This window comes from Macaca mulatta, chromosome 19, assembly GCF_049350105.2.
Source record: "Macaca mulatta isolate MMU2019108-1 chromosome 19, T2T-MMU8v2.0, whole genome shotgun sequence".
Taxonomy (NCBI): domain Eukaryota; kingdom Metazoa; phylum Chordata; class Mammalia; order Primates; family Cercopithecidae; genus Macaca; species Macaca mulatta.
The window spans coordinates 14,678,853-14,706,798 of NC_133424.1; the positions used below are offsets into that span (position 1 = coordinate 14,678,853).

Genomic DNA, 27,946 nt, shown 5'->3' on the forward strand with positions numbered 1-27,946 from the left:
GATGAGGGGAGGGGGGCGCGCACCCTCTCCCCCTTCTACTCCCCCTGCCAGGGCCGCCCCCGCTGCCGCTCGGCCTTCTGGCGCGCCGGCCCCAGCGCCTCCCTAGAGCGCCCTCTCGGTCCCGGGCTGGACGCCGAGGGGGCGCGCTGCAGATTTGGGGATCCCGAATCTGGGGTCAGAGGGCAGTTTGACGCTCGTTTCTCCTGCGGGGCCGAAGGAGTGCCGGAATTTCAGCTAAACCCTGTTTACAAGGACTTCAAGCCGGGACCTGATCGGCTTGCACTCTGGGGTCCGAAATTCCCTTTCCAACCCCCTGGGGGTGTGTGGGTGGGTGATCGAAGTCGAGAACACCAGCGACACTTTTTTTTTAAACAAAACTTTATTGGTAATAGTTTTCAAATATGTTTACAACAGCACACTGTTCAAGAGGAAGTCTCGTCCTTCGCAGCACACAGGTTGAATCGCCCCCGCACCCACCCGGGGCCCCACCCCAGGCCTGAGAACTCCTCCTGGGATGGAGAGAAGTTATGAGAGGGGGAAATATGGGGATGAATAGGGTGGCTCCCCAGCGGCTCCCCACTTTTCTATTACGAGAGAAAAAAGCACAAATGAGACAGTGGGGGAGAGGTGATGGACAGCTGACAGCTAAGCTGGAGGAGGGGCGCCCAGGATGGGGGAGGCGGAAGCTGGTGGGTGAGTAAAACAGGCAGCCCCTCCCCAGCAGCTCTAGCCTTGAACCCCGGGCCATGGCGTTGGGGGACTTGGCCTCTTCTGTTCCCTTTTGCAGGGATGCCCTTCCCATTCAGCTGAGGGAAGACTGGACATTAAAATCTAGGGGAGAATAAAATTAAGGAGTTGGGGGAAACGCTGTTGGGAGGAAAGACTTGGGCTTGGGGCTCCCCCTCTGTCTTTTTGGGGGATGACTCCTCTTTGGCAGGGAGAGGGGCAGCTGCTTTGTCTGGCTCTCAAAGCCCAAGTGTGAAGACAGGTCTATTGGGGAAGAAGAGAGCGGAGGCTTCCTAAAGGGGCCTAGACCCTCGCAGGATTGGCAGAGGATTCCCCGGGGAGGGGCCCAGGGGAGATTAGCAGCGGGGAGGTTCAAACCCCAGCGCCTCCCTTTCCAAAGTCAGTCTGCTTCTCTTTAAAATGGATTTGGGGAATGGGGGGACATGGGAGGGGTGGGAGTACAGGAAGGAGGGAGGCACTGGTGGAACTTAAATAAGATTTTAAATTGTTGTTTTTTAAAAAAAAATTCTAGCAAGCAGCCCACTGAACATGTCACTAAAAATCTCTCCTTCCCAGTCAGGATTACTCCGAAAGGAAGGTTGGCGCTTCGTTCATTTGCCCTTAGCAAGTGGGGCCTGTGGTTGGGTGGGATGGGGGTGTGGGTGGGGGATGGAGTTAAGTGTGAGCCCCTCTTTCCACACCCTGTCCCTGGATACACCAGCAAGACCTGGTCTGACTGGAGTTGAGAAACTCGTTTAAAACAGGCAGAAGTAGGCTGGGTGGGGCTGAGGGGCTGGGGGACTGTGGGGAAGGAGGAAGGGAAAAGTGGGGGAGGGGGCAGGAGGGCAAAGGGGATGAGGGGGAGCAGCTGATATTTCTGTCCCTCTGATTATCTGGGCTTCCTGCTCCCCCTAACCCTGGAGGGTGGGGTGGGGGTGAAATTAGATGCAAGGAACTCTGGGGCCCTCTGGCTGTTCAATCCAACCCTCCCACCCCCCCACCAAAAAAAAAAAAAAAAAAAAAGAAAAGAAAATCCATGGGGGCACAGGCACACCCCTAAAACTCAGAAAACTCCTTGCCACACTTCTCATTGATGGAGACCCGGATTTCTTCTTCCTCATAGTCGTCAAAGTTACTCGTATCCCCAGGGCCTTTAAACTTTGGTATGAAGGGAGCTTCCACCTGGAGAGGGATCAAGAATCACCCAGACCTCAGCATTCAACATAATCATTATTACAACAATAAATGCGAATGGCCTAACATTCAAGAGATATTTACTCTGACTCAGGCCTGTGCTTCCCATTAGGTTATGGATTCCTCTTAACAGCCTGAAACTCTTAATGTAGCCAACTCATCAAAGGGGAAATTATTTCCCAGAGAGGCATCTGCTGCACAAGGTCATGGAATGGCCAAATGACCCCAGAATCCCATTTCTAGACCCCACTGCTCTAAGCTCTCTACTCTAGGTTGCTCCTGAACCTGTGTTCTCTTCTCTTTCTCTCTATTGGCTGTCCTCCCTGACTCGCGGCTTGCTCCCAAACCCTCAGCAGCTTAAGGAGGGGAGACCCACCTTCCTCTGGTAGATGGCGATCCAGTCAGTCGTGGCAAACCACTTGTGGTTCTTGATATCATTGACCCCATTCTTGAGGTTCCCAAAGCGCTTGGTAAGATCTACCTGCAGGAGGTTCCGCAGCAGGTCCTTCAAGTCAGAGCTGAAGTGGGAAGGGAACCGCACCTGGAGGAAGGGGTACAAGGACAGGGTGGGAAGCTGGTCTGGAACTTGGGGAGCCCATGAGGCTTCTTTCTCCATCCAACAGTCCTACTGGGTGGGGGCCTCCAAAGCTGAGTGCCTGCTGGCATCCTGTAAAACAGCTCCTTGAGCCTACACTACAGTTTCCAATTTAGGAAGTGATACTGTGGCCTGAGAATCTGCATTTCTTTAAAAACTTTAAAAATTCAAGAGCTAGTTATTTTAAGTTTTTGTAGAGACAGGGTCTCACTATATTGCCCAGGCTGGTCTAGAACTCTTAGGCTCAACCGATCCTCCTGCTTTGGCCTCCCAAAGTACTGGGATTATAGGCGTGAGCCACCGCACCCAGCAAGAATCTGCATTAAAAAAAAAAAAAAAAAAAGTCTCATTCTGTAGCCCAGGCTGGAGTGCAGTGGTGCGATCTGGACTCACTGCAATCTCCGCCTCCTGGGTTCAAGGAATTCTCCTGTCTCAGCCTCCTAAGTAGCTGGGATCACAGGCTCACGCCACGACACCTGGCTAATTTTTGTATTTTTAGTAGAGACAGGGTTTCACCATATTGGTCAGGCTGGTCTTGAACTCCTGACCTCAGGTGATCCACCTGCGTCGGCCTCCCAAGGTGTTGGGATTACAGCTGTGAGCTACCGTGCCTGGCCCAATAATCTGCATTTCTAACAAATTCCCCAGCAACGGTGATGCTGGAAAGGGGTCCCCTTTAAGAACCATTGCTCTTAAGGCAAGTGCTATGATGATTTCCATTTCAGAGAAGGGGAAACTGAGGCTTGGAAGGGTTAAACAGCTCTTCCAAGGTCACATTGAGGCATGGGATGGGGCAATTCCATCTCAGGTCTACTGGACTCTAGAACTTGTATTCTCAGTTGCTGCTGCTGCCGCTGCTGCTGAAGGCATCTCTGCTGGGGTTCAGAGACTTCTGAAATATTCATGCTTATGACAAACTTTTTCTCTCCTCTCTTTCTGCATAGCTAAGGCTCTTCCATTCTTTAAAGTGCAGCTCGACTCTTCTTGAAAGTTTTCCCCATACACTCTGAGCCCATAGCCTTGTATGCAAGTCATCACTGGAGTTAATAGTTGCAAGAAACGACTTCTTGTTCCTGCTGTGCCTCTTACACGCTTTGTGACCTTGGCCATGGCCCTTAACCTCTCTGGGCCTGTGCATGCCTCTCAGATGTGGGGCAGATATCCCAGGGCTGCACGAGGGAGATAACACCACTGAGGGTGTGGGGGAACTAGAAAATGCTACAAAGAAGGGAGTCATGTGCATCTTCTCCTATGGGATCTTCTGTGATTTTTTTTCTTTCTTTCTTTTTTTCCACTCTGGACCATTTTCTTTTTTTTCTTTCTTTTTTTTTTTTTCTGAGATGGAGTCTTGCTCTGTTGCCCAGGCTAGAGTGCAGTGGCGCAATCTCAGCTCACTGCAACCTCTGCCTCCTGAGTAGCTGGGATTTACAGGCATACGCCACCACAGCCGGCTAATTTTTGTATTTTTAGTAGAGACAGGGTTTCAGCATGTTGGTCAGGCTGGTCTTAAACTCCTGACCTCGTGATCCGCCCGCCTCGGCCTCCCAAAGTGCTGGGATTACAGGCGTGAGCCACCGTGCCCGGCCTACTCTGGGCCATTTTATTGGCAGTTTCTATTCCACCCATGGCAGATGCCTCATCTTTCCTTTTTTTTGAGACGGAGTCTTGTTCTGTCGCCCAGGCTGGAGTGCAATGGCGTGATCTTGGCTCACTGCAACCTCCGTCTCCTGGGTTGAAGCAATTCTTTGGCCTCAGCCTCCCAAGTAGCTGGGATTACAGGTGCCTGCTACCATGCCCAGCTAATTTTTGTATTTTTAGTAGAGATGGGGTTTCACTATGTTGGCCAGGCTGGTCTTGAACTCCGGACCTTGTGATCCACCTGCCTCAGCCTCCCGAAGTGCTGGGATTACAGGCATGAGCCATCGTGCCAGGCCTTCATCTTTCCCTTTTAGTGATGCTATGTGTCCAGCCGGGCACCCCACTTGCCTGAATTTTTTTAAAAGACTGTGTCTGGCTCTGTGACCCAGGCTAGTTTGCAGTGGCACAGTCACAGCTCACTGCAGCCTTGAACTTCTGGGCTCAAGTGATCCTCCTGCCTCAGCTTCCTGATGAGCTGGGAATACAGGGGTGCACCATCACGCCCAGCTAATTTTTAGCTTTTTTTTTTTTTTTTTTTTTAAGAGATGGGGTCTGGCTATGTTACCCAGGCTGGTCTGGAACTGCTGGCCTGAAGCCTCCACTTCCCAAGGTGCTGGGATTACAGGCGTGAGCCATTGCACCCAAATGCAAAGTTTCAAAGCCAATCAGTGGCAGAGCTGGGACTGGGGTCCGGACTGGGGCCCAGGCTGAGCCTGAGGACGCTGCCACCACAGTGTCGTGACTCTGGGCCGACCAAAAGCTCCTGTGTAGGAGATGCTGGACCAAGTCGGGGGATGGTCGGGTCTTCCCAGCAAGGTGGTTGAGCTGAGGGCACAGGTGGGGTCCCCAACCTCTCTCCTGCTCTTAGTGCCTACGATGATTACCTACTCACCAAAGTGTGATCTTGGCCAAGACACATCCCTTTTCCCAGCCTGTTTCCTCACCTCTCCTGCAGAGGGTGCCACCATCTCAGGGTGTGACTGATGGGGGGATTCTAGGGCCTGGTGGATGGCAGGCACTTTGCGCCTGTCACAGATGTGAGCTGAGGTGGTTTCAGCACCCCTCATCCGAACCCTCAGAGTTAGGCAAGTCTGGGTTTGGGAGAGGAAGCATGGGCTGTAAACGCTAAGTGAGAGCACTCCTTGGTGAGGCTGCGGACAGCACCTGGGAACAGGAACCAAATACACTGGTTTTTCTGCCTTGGAATTTGCGAAAACTCACACTAACTGGGACAAGGAGTGACGAAGAGGGTTGCCTGGCAGGGCGGTTTGTGTTCTGCGGCCAAGAAGTTTCTGTGAGGCTTGGGGTTTTGGAAGCTCTTGGGATTCTGGAACCGCGGGGTTGGGGCTGGACAGTGAGGGGGCCTCAAGGTGTTGGCCTCAGTGTTGCCGGTGCGTCCAGCTTCACCACCTGGCCTGACTTAAGGAACTTCTAGATTATTCTGACAACAAGCAGGGCTCCCCAGGGAGTAGGATGAGTGAGCAGGGGAGGGTCTGTTTCTTCCAGGGCTGTGTCCCCGCAGCCGGACCTCACCTTCCCAGAGACGATCTTCTCATAGATCTGGATGGGCTGGTCTGCGAAGAAGGGCGGGTAGCCAGCGGCCATTTCATAGATAAGAACCCCCAGGGCCCACCAGTCCACAGCCTTGTTGTAGCCCTGGAGCAAGATGGGGGGGCACAGGGTGAGGAGGGGGCGAGCAGGAGAGCAGAGCCGGCCTCAGGGGAAGGGGAGGGCTGGGAGGCGCCTACTTTGCTCAGGATAATCTCAGGGGCCAGATACTCAGGGGTGCCGCACAAGGTCCAAGTGCGGCCCTTCACGCGCTTGGCGAAACCGAAGTCTGTCACCTGTGGGCACAAGAACAGGCAGTTGGCAGGAAGGGAGGGTCCAGGCCACGGCTTCCCCAGGGCTGCCCCTCGCCCGGCCTGGTGGGCACCTGAATGTATCCCTGCTGGTCAATGAGCAGATTCTCCGGCTTCAGGTCCCTGTAGATGAGATCCAGCGAGTGCAGATACTCGAAGGTCAGGACGATCTGGGCCGCGTAGAAACGGGCATGGGGCTCGCTGATGGGGACAGATGGAGAGGTGAATGTCAGTGGCCATGCCCCAAAATGGTCCAGCAGGTGGCCCTGCAGAGCCTTCCCCAGAGGAAGACAACTCCAGTCCAGCTGTCAGAAATGCGAGGCACCTGATTCTTAGATAGCCCGACACGGGAAATAGCCTGTAGGTCCACCCACAGGAGAATGGAATCACAGACTGAGCTATAGTCATATAATGGAATTCCACTCACCACCACCACTGCCAACAGGACAGCCCATGCATCCACTCAACAACGTGGCTGCATTTCAAACTGATTATGTTAAAGCAAAAGAAGACACAAAAGAACATGAATGATTCCATTTATATCATGTCCACGCCCAGACAAAACAAAGGCACGGTGTTTGAAGTCAGAAAGGACAACTGCCTTTGGCGGGGAGGTGACGTGTCGAGAAAGGGATTTGGCCCGGTGCGGTGTCTCATCCCTGTAATCCCAGCATTTTGGAGGGTCGAGGTGGGAGGATCACTTGAGCCCAGGAGTTCGAGACCAGCCTGGGTAACACAGGCAAGATCTCACCTCTGTGTGTATGGAGAGATGTGTGTGTGTGTGTATATATATATATTTTTTTTCAGTATTTTTTTTGAGATGGAGTCTTGCTCTGTTGCCCAGGCTGGAGTGCAGTAGCATAATCTTGGCTCACTGCAACCTTCGCCTCCTGGAAACAAGTGATTCTCTTGCCTCAGCCTCCTGAGTAGCTGGGATTACAGGCATGCACCACCACACCTGGCTAATTTTTATATTTTTAGTAGAGACAGGGTTTCACCATGTTGGTCAGGCTGGTCTCGAACTGCTGACCTTGTGATCCGCCCGCCTTGGCCTCCCAAAGTGCTGGGATTACAGGCGTGAGCCACTGCACCCGGCCTCCACCTCTGTATATTATTGAAAAAAAAAAAAAAAAAAAAAGAAGAAGAAAGGGATTCAAGGGAATTTTCTGGGGTGATAGAAAAGTTCCATATACTGTTTTAGGTGGAGGTTGGGTAACTGCATACAACTGTCAAAATTTGTGGCATGGAGCATTGAAGAACTGTGCATTTTATTGTATGTAAAGTGAATCTATAGTTTTCTATCTAAAATACAACTACAAGGCCAGCATGGTGGCTCATGCCTGTAATCCCAGCACTTTAGAGGCCGAGGGGGACAGATCACCCAAGGTCAGAAGATTGAGACCAGCCTGGCCAACATGGTGAAACCCCATCTCTACTAAAAATACAAAAATTAGCCAGGCAAGGGGGTGTGCGCCTGTAATCCCAGCTACTTGGGAGGCTGAGACAGAAGAATCACTTGAATCCAGGAGGTGAAGGTTGCACGGAGCCGAGATCACGCCACTGCACTCCAGTCTGGGTGACAAGACTGAAACTCCGTCTCAAAAAATAAAATAAAAGTACATATGTAAACTTATAAGTTAATAAGACAAATTTTTAAGCTAAAAATTTTTTTTTGTTTGAACAGGGTCTCTGTTACCCATTCTGAAGTGCAGCAGCGTGATCATGGCTCATGCAGACTTTTTTTTTTTTCCTTTTTATTTTTTTGAGATGGAGTCTTGCTCTGTCATCCAGGCTGGAGTGCACTGGCACGATCTTGGCTCACTGCAACCTCTTCCTCCCAGGTTCACTCCATTCTCCTGCCTCAGCCTCCCGAGTAGCTGGGAATACAGGTGCCCACCACCATGCCCTGCTAATTATTTTTTTTTGTATTTTTAGTAGAGATGGGGTTTCACCGTCTTAGCCAGGATGGTCTGGATCTTCTGACCTCGTGATCCGCCTGCCTCAGCCTTCCAAAGTGCTGGGATTACAGGTGTGAGCCACCGCGCCTGGCCGGCTCATGCAGTCTTGACCTCCCAGGCTCAGGTGATCTTCCCACCTCAGCCTCCCCAGTAGCTGGGACTACAGGCATGTGCCACCACACCTAATTTTTTTTTTTTTTTTTTTTTGAGATGGAGTTTCGTTCTTGTTGCCAAGGCTGGAGTGCAATGGTGCCATCTGGGCTCACTGCAACCTCTACCTCCTGGGTTCAAGCGATTCTCCTGCCTCAGCCTCCTGAGTAGCTGGGATTACAGGCGCCCACCACCACGTCCAGGTAATTTTTGTATTTTTAATAAAGACGGGGTTTCACCATGTTGGTCAGTCTGGTCTCGAACTCTTGACCTCAGGTGATCCACCCGCCTCGGCCTCCCAAAGTGCTGGGATTACAGGCATGAGCCACTGCGCCCAACCTATTTTTTTTTTTTTTACTTTTTGTAGAGATGGGTCTTGCTATGTTAGGCTGGTCTCAAATTCCTGGGCTCTAGCAATCTGCCCACCTTGGCCTCCCAAAGTGGGATTATAGGCATGAGCCACAGTACCCAGCCTGTATCTTAAACTTACAAATTTATGTAGTTTTATTTTATGTATAAAAATATATATTAAAATCTACACATATAAAACTATTGATCTATATAAAATGAAATAATAGTATAATTTTTATTTTATTTTATTTTTTGAGATGGAGTCTCGCTCTGTCGCCCAGGCTGGAGTGCAGTGGCGCGATCACTGCAAGCTCCACCTCCCGGGTTCACACCATTCTCCTGCCTCAGCCTCCCAAGGAGCTGGGACTAGAGGCGCCTGCAACCACACCCGGCTAATTTTTTTGTATTTTTTTAGTAGAGACAGGGTTTCACCATGTTAGCCAGGATGGTCTCGATATCCTGACCTCCTGATCCACCGGCCTCAGCCTCCCAAAGTGCTGGGATTACAGGTGTGAGCCACCGCGCCCGGCCAATTTTTTTTTTTTTTAAGAGACAAAACCTCACTATGTAGCCTAGGCTGGTCTCAAATTCTTGAGCTCAAATGATCTTTTCGCTTCAGCCTCAGGAGTAGTGGGATTACAGATGCATGCCACCTTTTGGGGCTCAAAAAATGCACAAAATCAACAACTTCAATTTTTTTTTTTTTTTTTTTTGAGACAGCGTGTCACTGTCTCACCCAGGCTGGAGTGCAGTGGTGTGATCTTAGCTCACTGCAATGTCTGTCTCCTGGGTTCAAGTGATTCTCCTGCCTCAGCTTCCCGAGTAGCTGGGATTACAGGTGCCCGCCACCACGCCCAGCTAAGTTTTGTATTTTTAGTGGAGACGGGATTTTGCCATGTTGGCCAGGCCGGTCTCGAACTCCTGATCTCAGGTGATCTGCCCACCTCGGCCTCCCAAAGTGCCAGTGAGAACCACCGCGCCTGGGACCAACTAAAGTTTGGACACCTAACTTGCCATGTTTGCTCTGTTTTGTTTTGTGGTGGTTGAAACATCACACATTCCTCGGCATAGGGGAAACACAAACCCATAGGATCCTGGGAGACCACCTGCATGTTCAAGCATGCTGGACTCCTCTGCATTCCCCGGGGGGCTTGGTTGTGCACTGCCACCTGTGGACACCCGACAGCCTGATGTGATGGGGGGTGGCCTGCTTACCTGAACCTTCCAATCCGCCGTAGGTGTGAGAACATCTCCCCACCGGGCACGTATTCCATGACCATGTATAAGTTTGAGTTGTCCTGTGGGAAGCAGTGGCTGGTCAAGGGCCCACTCCCTGAGACTTGGACCCTATCTGAAGGCCTTGGGGGCCTCCTGGCTGGTGTTCCAACATTAAATGACAACAGCGATCCTGGCTCTCCGTAGGAATCATGTTCTAGGGACCAGAGGCTTTGCTGGCTGAACCCACATGTTGCATTTCATTCTGCCCAGGAAGCAGGGGTGACCCTTATCCTGCTGTTAATGGGTGAAAGTGAGGGCTGGCTCATAGGTATGTCAGGAGCTGGTTAGCCTGCCCTGGCCGGAGGGTGAACTCTGTAGTACCTTGCTCTGGGAGCCTGAGTAAGGCTTTGAGGTCACAGTTTTGTCATCTGTAAAATGGGATCATGATGGGCTGCAAAATTAGTGGGACCCAGAATAAAAAAGGTGGCCCCTGGTTAAAAAGTTATTACGGAGGGCCGGGTGTGGTGGCTCATGCCTGTATAATCCCAGTACTCTGGGAGGCCGAGGTGGGTGGATCATTTGAGCCTAGGAGTTTGAGATCAGCCTGGGCAACACAGTGAGACCCTGTCTCTATAAAAATACAAAAATTAGCTGGGCATCATGGCATGCACCTGTAGTCCCAGCTACTCAGGAGGCTGAGGTGGGAGGATTGCTTGAGCCTGGGAGGCAAAGGTTGTAGTGAGCTGTAATTGCACCACTGTACTCCAGCCTGGGCAACAGAGTGAGACCTTGTCTAAAATAAATTAATTAAATAAATAAATAAATAAAAATAAATGGCTGGGCAGGGTGTCTCACATCTGCAATTCCAGCACTTTGGGAGGTCAAGGCAGGCGGATCACCTGAGGTCGGGAGTTCTAGACCAGTCTGACCAACATGGAGAAACTCCATTTCTACTAAATACAAAATTAGCCAGGTGTGTGGCACATGCCTGTAATCCCAGCTACTTGGGAGGCTGAGGCAGGATAATTGCTTGAATCTGGGAGTCGGAAGTTGTGGTGAGCCAAGATCGCATCATTGCACTCCAGTCTGGGCAACAGGAGCCAAACTCCATGTCAAAAAAAAAAAAAAAAAAAAGGCTGGGCTGGGCACAGTGGCTCATGCTTGTAATCCCAGCACTTTGGGAGGCCAAGGCAGGCAGATCACTTGAGGTCAGGAGTTCAAGACCAGCCTGGGCAACATGGCAAAATCCTGTCTCTACTAAAAATACAAAAATAAGCTGGGCATGCTGGTGGGCACCTGTAATGCCAGCTATTCAGGAGGCTGAGGCAGGCGAATTGCTTGAACCCGGGAGGCAGAGGTTGTAGTGAGCCAAGATCGCGCCACTGCATTCCAGCCTGAGCCACAGAGTAAGACTCTGTCTCAACAACAACAAAAAATTATTACAGATCTCAAGACAGCAGCAGCAGCAGCAGCAGCAGCAAAGCATTAAACCAGGTGTAGGGTCCCTTGGAGCATAGACCCTTGTGCTTCTCTGGGTCGAACGCCCATGAAGCTGGCCCTGAGTGGCCTTTCCTGTTTCTCATGACTACAGCTTTGGATGGCACCCAAAACGGCTCCCAAAGGGTGCTCAAGACGTGCCTGCAACTGTCATGACAACGCCACCAGGTTGGAACTGGTATGATCCCCATTTTACAGATGAGAAAACTGAGGCTCGGGGAGATAAGTCTCTTGCCTGGGGCCACACATCAGGAAGTACTGAGCTGGGAACTGAGCCCCGGCTGCCTGGGACAGCGTTTGTTCTCCCAGGTCATGCTCTTGCCATAAACCAGGTGCTGCTTTTGAGGGATGTTATTGAGGTTGGGTGACTCGCCAAGGGTATCGAGCTACAAATTGGCCGGCCCAGGAACTGAACTTGGGTCTACCAGAGTCCCAGCCTGACTCCTGTCCCCTGGTCTCCCTCCTCCAGGGATCTTGTTCTTCCACAAAAGAGGGCAGCCACTGAGTGTCCTCAGCTCCGACCCCAGCCCTGGGGGCCAGAAGGCTGGGACCCAGTGCAGTGACCTTGCCCCTTGGCCACTGGGACCCCACCTTGAAGGAGAACTCGAGTTTGACGAGGAACGGAAAGTTGACGGCTTGCAGGATGCGCTTTTCATTCAGGGTATGTTCGATCTGTTTCAGCTTCACCACCTGGGAAGGGTGGGAGGGGAGGGCAGAGAGGAGGGGGAGGTGAGAGGGGACTCATTTCCCCTGATGCCTGGAACTAGGGATGCCAGAGCCAGGCCGGTTCCTTCAGCCAGAATCATTTGTGTGCCTGTGGCCTGTCGGGCCCTTGGCTGATGCTGAGGACACAGCGTCAGGGAGGCTAGGGGCTGCTTGTCCTTGCATGGCACAAAGTCCAGGGCAAAGAATACATGGGTTACCCCCAGAGATGTCAGAGCTGTGGTGGAGGGCATCTTGGGGTTGCGGAGAAGCAGCCCCCAAGAAGCCCATGTAAAGTACCTGGCATGGTCTGAGGAAGGGGGAATCAAAGAGGGCTTCCTGGAGGAAGGGGCAGCTGAACTGAAATTGAAAAGACAGGCAGGAGAAGGCCAAGGGGTGGGGGGTTTAGGAACTGCCTTACCCTTGTCTAGAACACTCCACACAGCAACCTGAATCTCAGGCTAACTGCTCCTCAGCCATCAGCTGTCCCCAATAGCAGATGCCATGAGCAGGCACCTAGCACCTAGTCTCTCACTGAATCAGGACAGGAGCCCTAGAGGCCCATGCTGGGAGTATGCCAGTTTGGAAGACCAGACACAGAGAGGGGAGGTGACTTGCCCAAGGTCACACAGCTGGCTGATGTCAGGCTGGTGTGTCACATGTAGTCAGCCTGGTCCCTTGGTCAGCTGTCAACTGCTTTGCTCACACAGCTGTGTCCTCACAGTCTATACCTGCCCTGCCCAGTTCAGTCCCCATTAGACACAGGGGGATGCTGGGCCCCTGAAATGTGACTAGTTGACTGGGGAGCCAAATTCAAAAATTTTAAGTATCTTAAATATAAATTTAAAAACTGACACCAGTTGGGCATGGTGGCTCATGCCTGTAATCCCAGCACTTTGGGAGGCCCAGGCAGGTGAATCACCAGAGCCCAGGAGTTTGAGACTAGCCTGGGCAATGTAGCGAGACCCCATCTCTACAAACAACAACAACAACAACAACGACAACAACAACAAAAAGCAATTAGCTGGGCATGGCACGACTATGGTCCCAGCAGCTTCAGAGGCTGAGGTGGGAGGATCATTTGAGCCCAACTGCACTTCAGCCTGGGCAAGAGAGCAAGACCCTGTCTCAAAAACCAAACAACCAGCCTGGCCAAAATGGTGAAACTCTGTCTCTACTACAAATATTAAAAAATTAGCTGGGCGTGGTGGCGGATGCCTGTAATTCCAGCTACTCAGAAAGCTAAGGCATCGCTTGAACCCGGGAGGCGGAGGTTGTCGTGAGCTGAGATCATACCATTGTACTCCAGCCTGGGCAACAAGAGTGAAACTCCATCTCAAAAACAAAACAAAACAAAACAAAAATTAAACACTTGATGTAGGTACTGGTGACTTTCAGGCACAGTTGGAACAACTTGGGCATGTGAATCTGCTTTTTCTTTTTTCTTTTTTTTTTTGAGATGGAGTCTCGCTCTGTTGCCCAGGCTGGAGTGCAGTGGCGCGATCTCGGCTCACTGCAAACTCCACCACCTGGGTTCACGCCATTCTCCTGCCTTAGCCTCCCGAGTAGCTGGGACTACAGGCGCCCGCCACCACGCCCGGCTACCTTTTTTGTATTTTTAGTAGAGATGGGGTTTCACTGTGTTAGCCAGGATGGTCTCGATCTCCTGACCGCGTGATCTGCCTGCCTCGGCCTCCCAAAGTGCTGGGATTACAGGTGTAAACCACCGCGCCAGGCCTGAATTAGCTTTTTCAACTTCCCTCCTTTTTCTCCTCTTTCCAGGAAAAATTTACCCTCAGAGTTGAGACCTGTTGTAAGCATCCAATGGACACTGGATTTTAAAGACACTTCAGTACAGAAAAAAAGGAAATATTTCCGAAGTCATGAAGGACTGGGAAAAAAACAAAAGGAATGTAAAATGTTTCATTAATGATATTTTCACATTGATAATATATGGAAACGGTAATACTGTAGATATACTGGCTTAATTAAAACATATCATTAGGCTGGGCGCGGTGGCTCACATCTGTAATCTCAGCACTTTGGGAGGCCGAGGCGGGCAGACCACCTGAGGTCAGGAGTTTGAGACCAACCTGACCAACATGGTGAAACCCCGTCTCTACTAAAAATACAAAACTTAGCCAGGCGTGGTGGCGGCGTCTGCAATCTCAGCTACTTGGGAAGCTGAGGCAGGAGAATCACTTGAACCTGGGAGGTGGAGATTGCAGTGAGCTGAGATCACACCACTGGGCGACAAGAGTGAGACTCTGTCTCAAAAAAAAAAAAAAAAAACAAAAGCCCCAAACATGTCATTAAAATGAATTTCATGAATGTCATCTGCTTCTTTCACTTTCTTTTTTAATTACAATTTTTTTAAAAACATTTTTATTTATTTATTTTTTTGAGACGGAGTCTCGCTCTGTCACCCAGGCTGAAGTGCAGTGGCCGGATCTCAGCTCACTGCAAGCTCCGCCTCCTGGGTTCACACCATTCTCCTGTCTCAGCCTCCCGAGTAGCTGGGACTACAGGCGCCCGCCACCTTGCCTGGCTAGTTTTTTTTTTTTTGTATTTTTTAGTAGAGACGGGGTTTCACCGTGTTAGCCAGGATGGTCTCGATCTCCTGACCTCGTGATCCACCCGTCTCGGCCTCCCAAAGTGCTGGGATTACAGGCTTGAGCCACCGTGCCTGGCCACAATTTTTTTTTTTTAAGAGATGAGGTCTGGCTGTGTTGTCCAGGCTGGAGTTGAACTCCTAGGTCCAAGTAATCCTCCTGCCTCAGCCCCTCTGGTAGCTAGGACTATAGGCATGCGCCACCATGCTTGGCTCTTTTTACTGTTTATGATGGAGCAAAGAGAAAATTTAAAATCGATTCTGTGGCTTGGGTTACATTTCTGTTGGTTACATTGCTGCTTTATAGCAGTGCCCGGTATAAAGTTGGATCACAAAAATATTTACGGGAAGAAAGTCCACGTAAACACCGCTTTCCCCAAGAATGCTCCTGGCCTCCTCCCTTTGGACTGGTGTCTGACCCTGTGTCACAGTGCCCAGCTTTGAATGCATGGCCGGCCTGGAGAGGGAGCTTTGGGAAGGCAGCACAGGGCCCTTTCGACCCTTGGAGCTGGCACATTATGGGGGCTCGGGGAATAGTGGGTGAGCCTGGCGTGGAAGCTCATGTCCGTAATCCCTGCGCTTTGGGAGCCTGAAGTAGATCACTTGAGGCCAGGAGTTCAAGACCAGCCTGGGCAACACAGCAAGAGGCCCCCTGCCTTTGAAAAAAAAAAAAAAAAAAAATTAGCCAGGCATGGTAGTGTGTGCTTGTAGTCCCAGCTACTCGGGAGGAGCTCAAGAGTTTGAGGCTACAGTGAGCTATGATCACGTCACTGCACTCCTGCTTGGGCAACAGAGCAGGATCCTGTCTCCCCGCAAAAAAGCAAGTGGCCAGGCGCGGTGGCTCACACCTATAATCCCAGCACTTTGGGAGGCTGAGGCAGGTGTATCACCTGAGGTCAGGAATTCGAGACCATCCTGGCCAACATGGTGAAAACTCATCTCTACTAAAATTACAAAAATTAGCTGGGTGTGGTGGCGGGTGCCTGTAATCCCAGCTACTCGGGATGCTGAGGCAGGAGAATCGCTTGAACCAGGGAGGTGGGGGTTGCAGTGAGCCGAGGTCGCGCCACTATACTCCAGCCTGAGCAACAAAGCAAGACTCTGACTCGAAAAAGCAAAGCAAGTGAGTGAACGGGTGGATAGGACACTCCAAGGAGTGGGCACAGTCCAGGCAAAGGCGAGGACGGGCCACCTCACCTTCTGTTTGTCGAGGATCTTCATGGCATAGTGGTTCCCGGTCTCCTTGTGTTTCACCAGCATCACCCGCCCGAAGGAGCCCGTGCCGAGGGTCTTGATTCGTTCAAACTGATCCAAGTGGGCTGTGTTCTGTGGGCAGAGGGGTCGGCAGGCTCAGGGTGCATCCTCCCCGCGGCCTGCTGGGCTAAGGTCTGAGGCATCCCCTCTGCCACCGGCAGAGGGGGCCCCGGGGAGCACGTAGGGTCAGCGGGGTTGAGGACGGGGGCGGAAAATCAAGATGGCAGAGGGCGCATTCCTTAAGGCGGGTGGCAGGGGCCAGATCCGGCCCTGGCCTGGGGCCTGGGAGCTGCTGGCAGCTGTGCTAGGGGCAGGGGCGGGCTGTTGGAAGGGGTGGTGGGATGGGGGTGCCTGGCATTGGGCAGTCAGGTGTCTCCACACAGGAGCCCCCATGGGTACCTAGGGAGTGAATGGGGAGGGTCTGAAGCCTTCCACGGGGTTTCTGAAATTCTAGCTGTGTTGCTGGGACGCAGCTGGGGGCTGGGGGTCACCAGCTCACCCCTCCCCGGACTCTGTACCCGGTGGCCTTACCTGAGCGGGACTTTCCCATTTTTTAAGAAAATCTTCTTTGGCTTTGGCTAAGAATTCTTTCACTGAAAGGGAGACAGGGGAGGGTTAGACAGAGACCTCCATTTCACCGGGGCGGGTTCAGGTGATTTCTGGGGAGATACTTGGTAGAAATTGGGGTGCAGTTCCCTCAACCTAGAGCCTGACCTTTTTATGGTGCCTCTGGGGGCCCTGGCCGGGCCGTGGCCTGGGCCTCCCTTGCTACAGAGAGGTGGGATCCAGCTGCTACTCCATCCAAAGTGGGGTACAGAGAGTCTCAGGGGTCACCCCCAGGGGAACGGAGGGAGGCACCCAGGCAGGCCAGCCCACCCCCACTCGCCCCAGTTCTGACCGACATTCCACGGCCAGGGCCGACGCCAGCCGAGGTATTTATAGCCTTGGGATTTGGCTGTTCCTCTGGCCCCTTCTCTGGGGAGGCTGGGCCTGGGATGGAGGCCTCGGGGGCTCGGGTAGCAGGCGCCCTTGGGGGGCTCAGCTGTCACCTTGGCCCCCAGCTGGCCCTGTTCCTCTCGTGTCGATCGCAAGGGCATTGCTCCAGAGCTGGTTCAAGGGAAGTTTCGCCCGATGCCCACTCCTCGGCCCCACGGCATCCCAAGGCGAACATCACCGCCTGGCTAACGTTGAAACTTCCCCGGCAGACCCTGTGCCGGCTGCTGTCTACACTGTCTCATCTGACTCGCTCGGCAACCTGCCTTGTATCCATTGTGTCCGTTTAACAACCCAGAAAACAGGCTTGAAAACAGTCATTCTTATCTCTGCTGAGACGCAGCCCAGCAAAGTGGCTAAGGGCCAGGACTTGGGGACAAGATCCAGTTCAGAGCCCAGCCTGGTCTCCGATGAACTCTGTAACTTTGGGCAACTGATCTCACCTCTCAAGGCCTCAGTTTTCCTCATCTGTAAAGTGGGGTGGTTTTTTTGGGGTTTTTTTTTTGAGACGGAGTCTCGCTCTGTCGCCCAGGCTGGAGTGCAGTGGCGCGATCTGGGCTCACTGCAAGCTCCGCCTCCTGGGTTCCTGCCATTCTCCTGCCTCAGCCTCCCAAGTAGCTGAGACTACAGGTGCCCGCCACCTCAACCGGCTAGTTTATTTTTTTGTATTTTTTTAAGTAGAGACGGGGTTTCACCGTGTTAGCCAGGATGGTCTCAATCTCCTGACCTCATGATCCGCCCGTCTCGGCCTCCCAAAGTGCTGGGATTACAGGCTTGAGCCACCGCGCCCGGCCTGTGGGGTGGTTTTAAGGAATGAATGAGTTCATTTTGGCAAAGGGAGTTGAACAGTGGCCCATGTGATGTTAGTGCCAGATAAATGTCAGCTACTATTATTTTTTATTTATTTTTAAAATTATTATTATTATTATTATTGAGATGGAGTCCCACTCTATTGCCAGGCTGGAGTGCGGTGGCACGATCTCAGATCACTGCAACCTCCACCTCCCAGGTTCAGATGGTTCTCCTGCCTCAGCCTCCTGAGTAGCTGGGATTACAGGCACCTGCTACCACGCCCAGCTAATTTTGGTATTTTTAGTAGAGACGGGTTTCACCATGTTGGCCAGGCTGGTCTTGAACTCCTGACCTCAGGTGACCTGCCTGCCTTGGCCTCCCAAAGTGCTGGGATTATAGGCATGAGTCACTGCACCCAGCCTATTATTTTTTAAATTGAGGTATAAAATATGGGGAAGGGCCGAGGTGGGCGGATCACGAGGTCAGGAGATCGAGACCATCCTGGCTAACACGATGAAATCCCATCTCTACTAAAAATATTAGCCAGGTGTGGTGGCGGATGCCTGTAGTCCCAGCTACTCGGGAGGCTGAGGCAGGAGAATGGCGTGAACCCGGGAGGCGGAGCTTGCAGTGAACCGAGATCGCACCACTGCACTCCAGCCTGGGAGACAGAGCTAGACTCTGTCTCAAGAAAAAAAAGAAAAAAAAAAAAAAAAACATATGGGGAGAGAGGCTGGGTGCAGTGGCTGACGTCTATAATTCCAGCACTCTGGGAGGCTGAGGTGGGCGGATCACGAGGTCAGGAGTTCGAGACCAGCCTGGCCAACATGGCGAAACCCCATCTCTACTAAAAATAAAAAAATTAGGCCGGGCACGGTGGCTCACGCCTGTAATCCCAGAACTTTGGGAGGCCGAGGCGGGTGGATCACTTGAGGTCAGGAGTTCAAGACCAGCCTGGCCAACATGGTGAAACCCTGTTTCTACTAAAAGTACAAAAAAATTAGCCAAGCATGGTGGCTGCAGAATCGCTTAGACCCGGGAGGCAGAGGTTGCAGTGAGCTGAGATCATGCCATTGCACTGCAGCCTAGGCAAGACTAGAGCGAGACTCTGTCTCTAAAACAAAACAAAACAAAAAAATTAGCCGGGCATGGTGGTGTGTGCCTATAATCCTAGCTACTTGGGAGGCTGAGGCAGGAGAATTGCTTGAACCTGGGAGGCAGAGGTTACAGTGAGCCGAGATCATACCACTGCACTCCAGCCTGGGTGACAGAGCAAGACTCTGTCTAAGAAAAAAAAAAAAGAAAAGAAAAAATAAAATAAAATATGGGGAGAGACTGGCCATGGTGGCTCACGTCTATAATCCCAGCGCTTTGGGAGGCTGAGGTGGGCAGATCACTTGAGGTCAGGAGTTTGAAACCAGCCTGGCCAACATGGTGAAATCCTGTCTTTACTAAAAATACAAAACTTAGCTGGGCACGGTGGTGCATGCCTGTAATCCCAGCTATTTGGGAGGCTGGGGCAGGAAAATCTCTTGAACCTGGGAGGCAGAGGTTACAGTGAGCCGAGATCGCACCAGTGCACTCCAGCCTAGGCGACAGAATGAGACTCTGTCTCAAAAAACAAAACAAGCCGGGCGCGGTGGCTCAAGCCTGTAATCCCAGCACTTTGGGAGGCCAAGACGGGCGGATCACGAGGTCAGGAGATCGAGACCATCCTGGCTAACACGGTGAAACCCCGTCTCTACTAAAAAATACAAAAAATTAGCCGGGCGAGGTGGCGGGTGCCTGTAGTCCCAGCTACTTGGGAGGCTGAGGCAGGAGAATGGCGTGAACCCGGGAGGCGGAGCTTGCAGTGAGCCGAGATCGCGCCACTGCACTCCAGCCTGGGGCACAGAGCAAGACTCCATCTCAAAAAAACAAAACAAAACAAAACAAAACAAAAAAAACAGGGAGAGCTGGGAATGGTGGCTCACACTTGTAATCCCAGTGCTTTGGAAGGCCGAGGTTGGAGGATCGCTTGAGGCCTGGAATTAGAGACCAGTCTGGCCAACATAGCAAGACCTCATCTCTACAAAAAGTAAAACAATTAAAAAATTAGCTGAGCATAGTAGCAGTCCATGCCCGCAGTTCCAGCTACGCAGGAGGCTGAGGCAGGAGGATCTCTTAAAACCCAGGAGATTGAGGTTGCAGTGAGCTGTGATCGCACCACTACACTCCAGCCTGAGCAAGAGTGAGACTCTGTCTCAAAAAAATAATACTCTGGGAGGCCGAGTTGGGGGGATTGCTTGAATGCAGGAGTTCAAGACCAGCCTGGACAACATCAAAACCCTCTACAGAAAATAAAAACATTAGCCAGGTGTGGTGTTGTGCACCTGTAGTCCCAGCTACTCAGGAGGCGGAGGTGGGAGGATTGTTCAAGCCCGGGAGGTAGAGGCTGCAGTGAGCCATGATTGAACCATTGCACTCCAGGCTGGGTGACAGAGTGAGGCCCTGTCTCAAAACAAGAAAAGTAATCATAAAAAAACCTCAAAAACAAATATAGGGGCATTGAGGGTTCAAATTTTTTTTTTTTTTGAGATGGAGTCTCGCTCTGTCTCCCAGGCTGGAGTGCAGTGGCGCGATCTCTGCTCACTGCAAGCTCCGTCGCCTCCCAGGTTCACGCCATTCTCCTGCCTCAGCCTCCCGAGAAGCTGGGACTACAGGCGCCCGCCACCATGCCCGACTAATTTTTTTTGTATTTTTAGTAGAGACGGGGTTTCACCGTGTTCACCAGGATGGTCACGATCTCCTGACCTCGTGATCTGCCCACCTCGGCCTCCCAAAGTGCTGGGATTACAGGCGTGAGCCACCGTGCCCGGTCGAGCGCTCAAATCTTAAATGCACAGCTTGACAGATTCTTGCATTATGGACTTGTCCTTTAACCACCACCTAGGGCTACAAGGGACCAGCCCCTCGCTGAGTGTTTTCTATGCTTCGTTCTCACCCTCTGGGGTGGGAGCTGCTGTTATTCCCACCGTACAGATGAGAAGACTGATCAGGTCTGAGGTCACTGACCCGCCCCCACTTCCCATGAGATTAACTACTTCACTGCCGACTCAGCCATTGGTTTCAGCGCTGAGTCCAGGGCACCAGGGTGGCCAGTGTGGACAGAGCTGCCTTCAACCCCCTGATGTTCCTGAGTTTGCTACCACCCTGAGGGGCCCTGTACACTTGCCCTTTGGCATTGCTGGTTGTCTGCCTGCCAGGAATTCCACATGGCCTTTGTGGGGAGCCACCCCCCCTACCTGTCCCCAAAGCTCTCCCTCAGCATTCAGAGAGAAGAGCCCTCATGGGGCTAGAAAGTGGTAGATGGTGGCTGGGTGCGGTGGCTCACGCCTGTAATCCCAGCACTTTGGGAGGCCGAGACAGGCAGATCACCTGAGGTCGGGAGTTTGAAACCAGCTCGACCAACATAGAGAAATCTTGTCTCTACTAAAAATACAAAATTAGCTGGGTGTGGTGGCACATGCCTGTAATCCCAGCTGCTCGGGAGGCTGAGGCAGGAGAATTGCTTGAACTTGGGAGGCAGAGGTTGCGGTGAGCCGGGATCGCGCCATTGCACTCCAGCCTGGACAACAAGAGCGAAACTCTGTCTCAAAAAAAAAAAAAAAAAAAAGAAAGTGCTAAATGGGGGATAGAGAGAGACCGTGGCCAAGAAGGCCCCACAAAGAATGACCCCGCCAAGAGGGGACAGGCAATGAGTGGCCAGGAGTCCTAGATGGGTGCCTGGCTGGGCCACCAACTAGCGCAGGGGCCTGAGCCTGGGGGCTGCACCAAATCCAACGCTTTCACTAGCAGAACCTTTGTTTGTGTGTTTTGTTTTGTTTTGAGATGGGGTCTTGCTATGTTGCCCAGGCTGGTCTCTAACTTCTGGCCTCAATGGATTCCTCCACCTTAGCCTCCCAAAGTGCTGGGATTACAGGCGTGAGCCACTGTGCCTGGCTTCACTGCTAGAACCTTTGTGACCAAAAACATCTTCCTTGGAAACCTCCAAATAATCCACACAGAACTCAGCAGTGGATGGGGAGGGTGGAGGGTGCCCTCTTGGGATTCTACCTTCACCCACACAAGAAGGCAGAGGTGCCGGGCTTCAAGGGAATCCGAAAGGTCTGGTCGGTTTTCCCTTTGCTCTTAGCAAAAGGGAAAGAATTGCTGAATCCTGCACCTCCCTGACTCGCTGAGCTCCCAGCCTCTGGCTGTCCGCTGGTGCCCCATGGAGCAGTTCCACAGGGTGCCCTGCTGTTAGCATGGCCCTTCTCTGGCCTCTCAAAGGACCAGAGAGCCCAGGCTCTGGTGCCACTAGCCTTGTGAGCTTGTCAGATTTGGGGACGGGGCATGGGGGAGGCCAGTGCCAGGAGGAGCAGGCAGAGAGAGGGATGATGGGGGGAGGGGCAGGTAACCTCACTCAAGAGGCCGCACACTCACCTCTGCTTCCTGTCTCTTCCAGCAGAGGGTGGAATAAAGGGTGGGTGGGATGGGGTGATCTGGGGGCCTTCTGTCCCCTGGCCAGGGAGGCTCAGGGTGCTGGCTGTCGCTCAGGCCCCCAGAAGGTGTGGTGCAGGTAGCCCAGGAAACGTACAGCCAGGTGGGCCCAGAGGAACAGCTGCAGCCACAGCTGGAAGGTGGTCTCCGAGTCCCCACCCTGGCTGCTGCCTGATCCCAGATCCATCCCCGGCCCCCCTGGGCTCTCCCTGGAATCTTCCTTTCGCTGAGAAACCAGGAAAACGCAGAGCCTCTAAGTCAGCTTCCTTGGGAAGGCCTCAGGGGACCAGGGAGGAGGAGCTGGTTGCCACAGAAGCTTTTAAAAGTACCTGCTCCAAGCTGGCCAAGGTTTGCAGAGGGCTTCCTTGGCAGGAGGCGATGGGAAGATTCTCCCGAGGGTGTCCCTCTGGCTGGCCTGTGTGCCCCAGGGCGGGGCCATAAAGCTAACTTCCCTTTCCAGGGACTTCACTGCTCCCGGGACGCCAGGCCCTGCCTTCCCCAGTGGGCACTGGACTATGCAGAGGACAGTGCCCAGTGTGCCCACAGCAGTGCCCACTGGGCAGAGGGGAAAGAGTTAAGGTTCAGGATCAGGCAACAGCCAGAGACTCCCTGGGGGCTAAAGAGGCCCCAGAGCTTCTTAATTCGCTGAAAGAACAGCTGGAGAGAAAGGCTTGGGGCAGGGGGTGACAAGAGCCACCTTGCCTCCTCCCCTGAACGCCCTTTCAGTGTGGAACCCCCAAATCCTGCTATCCCGAGAGAGTAAATGGGTACATCTGGCTCTTTGCTTTGCTCCTATGCGTGGGTGGAGAGGGGAACGGCATCCTGGGATGTCCTTGGCCTCTGTCAAACCTTGCCCTGTGCTTGGCTCTACTCTCGGCCATGAAAGTCCAAACCGGAAACGAGCGGCTAAACCCAAGGGTGGGGGAGGGGGAGGCAGCCTTGACCATCTTCCTCCTTCTTCCCAGATCCCAAAAGAAGCGGAGAGTCTCAAGCCTGTAATCCCAGCACTTTGGGAGGCCGAGACGGGCGGATCACTAGGTCAGGAGATCGAGACCATCCTGGTTAACACGGTGAAACCCCGTCTCTACTAAAAAATACAAAAAAAAAAAAAAAAAAAAAAAAACTAGCCGGGCGAGGTGGCGGGCGCCTGTAGTCCCAGCTACTCAGGAGGCTGAGACAGGAGAATGGCCCGAACCCGGGAGGCGGAGCTTGCAGTGAGCTGAGATCCGGCCACTGCACTCCAGCCTGGGCGACAGAGCGAGACTCCGTCTCAAAAAAAAAAAAAAAAAAAAAAGAAGCGGAGAGTCAGTGGCAGCCTCTTTGAGAGTGCCCAGCACCCAGGACCCCTGCTAGCTAGCAACAGGAAGTGGCAGAGGATGGTAACCCAGCCAGCTGCTGGCCTATACAGCCTGCCGCCCTGCCCACATCTCCCACACGGGGGGTGCCAGCTCCCACTGTGGTCCAGATTCCATTTGGGCTCATAGAGAAAACTCCTTGACACCCTTGGAAAAGCCAGGGCCACAGCAGAAGGCAGAAATCTAGAAACTCGCCCTGGGAATGGGGAATTGCAACAGCAGAATATCAATTTGGGCAAGGGGCTCGAGGGTCTTCCTCGGAAGGGGCCCAGCCTCAGAACCCCCTTCCTCCAGACAACAATCTCAGACCCTCTGCCCTTTTGAAATCTGGCTGTCCTGGGAATTCTGGGGCAGGAATGCCCAGCCTGGGCTGGGCCCCCTACTCGAGGCTGGCTGATTCCTCCAGTGGAGCCTGGATTCCCTCCTCTGGGCTTACCATGCCACAACTCTGAGCTGGACCCCAACACTGGGATGGCTCATCCCACAGACTGAGCTGAACCCCAACACTGGGATGCACCTCTCCACCACCCTTGTCTGAGCTGGCCCCCCTGCTGGGTGGACCATCCTCCCTTGTCTGAACTGGGCCACCGATCCCCTCTGTTCTTCCCCAGTCCGCACAGCCTGGGGCTATACAGGAGGCATTTCCAGGGCCAGCCAGGGGTTCACATCCTCCTCCTCTTCGCCTGTGCCCCAGACCCCTCTGCAGCCCCTCCCTGACTTGAGGGGCAGCGTGTGCCTGGGAAGTTGCTATAGTAACAGGGCTCAGCCTCACCATCGCTGGAGTTGGAAGCCATCACTCAGTCCTGTTTTCAGGGCACCGGGACTACGGTGGCTGGGAAGGCTCATGAGACCTACCGTGTCTGCCGGGCTGTCCATCCCCAGAACCCTCCCTGCAGGGGGAGCTAGGGAGACGTGGGGTGGGATCAGGAAGAGAAACCCAACCCAGAGGCCACTAGGGTGCAGAGGAGGGACAGATAGGACCCTCCAAGTTTCTGTAGACGTGGTTGCGCTAAGGGGAGCGCTACCTTGACAAGACCCTCTTGGGCACCCATACAACTGCCAAGGCACAGAAGGTGTTTGGCCGTCTTAGGCATCCATAGGATGTTGCATGGCACTAGTTCTTCCCATCTAGGGTCTTCTTGGGGGGTGCTTTTCTCTCTTTGCCGGGATCTGCTTGTGTCCCGGGGATGGGGGGGGGGCTCCCTTTTACCAGCTCTGCCTCTTCCCCTATGGGCCAGCTCCCAGGGGTATCTTCAGTCAGTGCCAGCCACGACCTGAGCCCCACTTGGCTGTCTGACCTGGGCGCCTGCCCTCTGGGGCCGCTGCTCCCTCTCCATTCTTCGAACCTGGCCAGCATCTGGGACTTAGTCTTTTTTCTCGGCCCTCTCAGCTCTCCCAATGGCTCTGCCATCTTTGGGTGTAGATTCTCTCCATTCCACTCCAGGGCTTATTCTGGATCCCTGGCCTCTTGGGAGGAGGCGGAGTCTGTCCTGCCCTGGCAGAGATGGTACCACAGGGGACTGCAGGATGCTTAACTGGTGCCTCCCAAGGCTTGGGCATTTTCCTGACCCCAGTCGGGCCGGCGTCTGGCAGATGAAATCCAGGTGCCCCCTGCAGGCTGGCCTGGCTACTGCCCCCGCCCCTGCCCCACCCTTGTAAGAAGGCAAATTTTGTCTAACTCTATCCTCTCAGAATCAGAGCGCCTCAAAGCAAAGAGGGACTTCCTTCCTCATCTTATTTCCTTCTCTGGAAGCCTCTGGGAGGAAGTACAGCTTCGGGCGTTTCTCAAAGTGTGACATGGTCCCATTGGCAGAACATGACATGATTTTCGGGATGTTTCATTTATCTAGTTACACTGTATTTAATGTGTATCAGAGAAAATATAACTGGCATAGCAATCCCATGATTTCATTTATATTATTGTTTAGAATGAGCTCCAAGTTTACATCTGAACAGAAGTGAGTAAAATTTTTATTATTTTAAATTAAGAAAATATGATAGAGTAAAAATCTGGGAGGCTGCTGAAAAATGTCAGAGTCGGGAAATTCTGGGGTCCAAGAAGTTTGCTGGTAGGTGGATCTGGATGTGAATCCTGCCTCTGTGACATCATCTATGTCATGGCTGTCATTTCTGCCAGAGGGCTCCTTTGGAAAATTTGGATAACAGCCCGTTATGAAAGTCACTAGAGTAGATATATCTATCTGCCTGGCCATTTAGCCTGTGGCACAGCCTAGATGCCCAACAAATAGTAGCTCTATTTTACCGTGATCATTCATTCCTGGGTGTCTGACCTGTGCTTTGAGAGAATCAGTGGTTCCTTCCAGAGCCTCTGATCTTTTTCTTAGGATCCTTTTTCTTGTGCAGCTTTCCACCCGCCACCACATGTGTCTAATAGCCTTGAAGGTTTTCCAGGACTGTCATCTCCCCAACTTTCAACTGAGCCACCGTAATACATAGCTGCCTGCCTCCACCTTCCACCTCCCAGCTGGCCTCACCTGCTGGGGGCCTGACTCCTCCCCCTCTGCCAAGTCCCCTCCAAGCTCATGCCCAGACCTTTTTTGGACACTACCCACCTGCTCCTCTGTCATCAAGCACTCAGCTACAGGCACTTCCCTCCTCGGCCCCCGCCCATTGGTGACATGTCAGGCCTCTTCATGATTGCTCTGTAACTCTGAGTTCTGCTATCTGAATCCGTATAGGAATAAAGTTCCCTGGCTTTCATACCTTTCTGGGAGGGGGTAGTCAAGGAACTCAGATGCTGGGGTTTGAGACCAAAAACTGGCCTTCCTTTTCGACTAATAGTTCTGACTATTTCTGGGTAAGTGGACAGGGGATCCCAGCCGCCTTCCAGCTTTCAGACTGACGTGACAACAATTTAAGAGCTATAAGAATTGGGAATGGGGTTCAAGACCATTTCTGATGGTATTTCCAGATAGAGAATCTCTTTCTCTGGCTGGCTGGAAAAGGCCAACATAATTTGGGGGCAAGTGGGTGAAAAAGGTCTCTCTCTGGCTGAGCCCTGGGAATGATCAGAATCACTAGACATCAAAGCAAATCACTAGACATCACCCATTACTCTCTTTGACTGCCTCCCCCTCCCCAGTGCTCTTTCTGACCATCCCAATTAAAACCGAATGAACCTCGCTAAACGCAGACACTTTTCATCCCAAACCAGGAGCGGTGGAAGAAGCCCCAGGCACTGGGTGAATGACGGAGCCTCAGTTGTGAAACGACCATTTATTGAGGGGCCCTCCATGGAGCCTAGAGCTCACTGCAAGGCAGGAAATGCGAGGGGGCTCTGCCACCACCCCCCTACCCCAACGCAGGAAAGAGGACGCAATGAATCCCAACAAGACCAGCTCAAACTTGGCTTTGGAAGCACTGAAGCAGTTCTCTACGTTCATAAACAGTCTGCTACCCCAGCCAGGGACAGACGCTTGCTTGGAGGACGGAGCCCAAGCAGAGAAGCAGAATGACACAGTGACAGGATGAGAGAGGCAGAGGGACCCAGAAAGATCCTGTCCCCCATGCCAAGTGACACAGAAGAAAAAAACAATGCTGGAGGTGGCTCTGGGAAATGCTCAGGGGGTAGGATGGGTTTGGAAGCGGGGGCTGTGCTAAGGTGAAGAGGGGAAGGGCAGGAGAAAGATGGCGGGGGCTGGAGGGGGGAGGGGTGTGGTCACCAAGTGGCCAAGGTCCCTGCGCGGTAGAGGCAGACAGACCCCATCGCATTCCCAAACTGGCAGAAACATGGGTCGGGGTCAGGCAGAGGATCCCATAGGCGACAGAAGTGAGTGAGGAAGTGGGGGGATTAGAATCTGGGGAGAGGGGCCAGGAAAGGAGGGGGTAGGCTGGTGACAGGGCCCCATGTGGGGCCCCAGCGGTCATACGTGCCATGGTTGGCAGTGACAGCTGGGGGGGAGCACGGTCTTTGCAGTGTGGGGCGGCCCTAGGGGAAGGGGACCCCTACAGGGGGTACTCTGCGGGCCCGCGGGCCCCAGCCTTGGACAGGCCGGGGCAAGGGGCGCTGGGGGGTAGGCAGAGAGGAATGGGGGGGCCCCGTAGGGGGAGGGGCCAGGCGATGATGGACAAGGCCAGGACTGGCAGCGCAGGGCCGGGATCGGGGTCACGGCCGGGGCACTCACCGCTCTCCTGCTCGCTGCCCTTCTTGGCGGCGGCGGCGTTGCCCATCGCGGCGGCGGCGGCCGGGGCCGGTCCGGGAGCTGCGGCGCGGCGGGTGCTGGCGGCGGCCGGCGGCCCCGGAGCGCGCTGGGCGGCGGCGGCGGCGGCCCTCGGGCTGGCTGCGCTAGCTGCGGCGCCGCGACCCCCGCCCAGCCCCTGCTTCCCGCGTCTCTCCGCGCCCGCCCGCCCGGGAACCTCAGCCCAAGATCTCTGCTGCTGTCCGTGACGCCCCCGCAGCCCGCCGCTCATTGGCCTAGGCCGCCCTGACTGACGGCTCCGCGCCGCCGCCCATTGGCCCTCCCGCGACCTTCTCTCGCCGCTATAGGCTCTCAATCTCGTGACGTCACCGC

The 27,946-nt window shown here is 53.3% G+C and overlaps 2 protein-coding genes and 1 long non-coding RNA gene across 8 annotated transcripts; 1 reads left to right on the plus strand and 2 right to left on the minus strand.

Annotated features, from left to right (window-relative positions):
- Positions 1 to 360: 360 nt before the first annotated feature.
- Positions 361 to 27,820, minus strand: PRKACA (protein kinase cAMP-activated catalytic subunit alpha). Of its 6 annotated transcripts, none has more exons than XM_015123119.3 (10): positions 27,560 to 27,820; positions 16,285 to 16,346; positions 15,697 to 15,825; positions 11,778 to 11,876; positions 9,687 to 9,769; positions 6,087 to 6,213; positions 5,902 to 5,997; positions 5,687 to 5,809; positions 2,297 to 2,461; positions 361 to 1,908 (listed from the first exon to the last, which is right to left on the minus strand). In XM_015123119.3, exons 1-10 carry the CDS (start codon positions 27,603 to 27,605, stop codon positions 1,783 to 1,785), a joined length of 1,056 nt encoding a protein of 351 aa, XP_014978605.1. In that variant the 5' UTR covers positions 27,606 to 27,820; the 3' UTR covers positions 361 to 1,782. The 6 variants fall into 6 exon arrangements, with proteins under 6 accessions (XP_014978605.1, XP_014978606.1, XP_077833961.1 ...); XM_015123120.3 differs by lacking the exon at positions 27,560 to 27,820 and adding an exon at positions 24,187 to 24,245; XM_077977835.1 differs by lacking the exon at positions 27,560 to 27,820 and adding an exon at positions 22,003 to 22,855.
- Positions 8,697 to 12,561, plus strand: LOC144336696 (uncharacterized). The gene is made up of 2 exons (XR_013409018.1): positions 8,697 to 9,309; positions 11,019 to 12,561. It is a non-coding gene; the product is annotated as an uncharacterized LOC144336696 (long non-coding RNA).
- Positions 22,054 to 22,246, minus strand: SMIM46 (small integral membrane protein 46). Its single transcript, XM_077977917.1, has one exon. The coding sequence runs from the start codon at positions 22,244 to 22,246 to the stop codon at positions 22,094 to 22,096; it is 153 nt and encodes a 50-aa protein (XP_077834043.1). The 3' UTR covers positions 22,054 to 22,093.
- Positions 27,821 to 27,946: the final 126 nt, after the last annotated feature.

What these genes read in the sequence shown, in the direction of transcription:
- PRKACA (XM_077977834.1), bottom strand. Translation starts at nt 16,850, where the DNA reads ATGCCCTTGCGATCGACACGAGAGGAACAGGGCCAGCTGGGGGCCAAG. An exon ending in CGGCGGATTGGAAGGTTCAG is followed by an intron (nt 6,214 to 9,686) that starts GTAAGCAGGCCA and finishes TGTCCCCATCAG; the next exon opens with CGAGCCCCATGCCCGTTTCT. An exon ending in CTGAGATTATCCTGAGCAAA is followed by an intron (nt 5,810 to 5,901) that starts GTAGGCGCCTCC and finishes ATCTTGCTCCAG; the next exon opens with GGCTACAACAAGGCTGTGGA.
- SMIM46 (XM_077977917.1), bottom strand. Translation starts at nt 22,246, where the DNA reads ATGGATCTGGGATCAGGCAGCAGCCAGGGTGGGGACTCGGAGACCACC.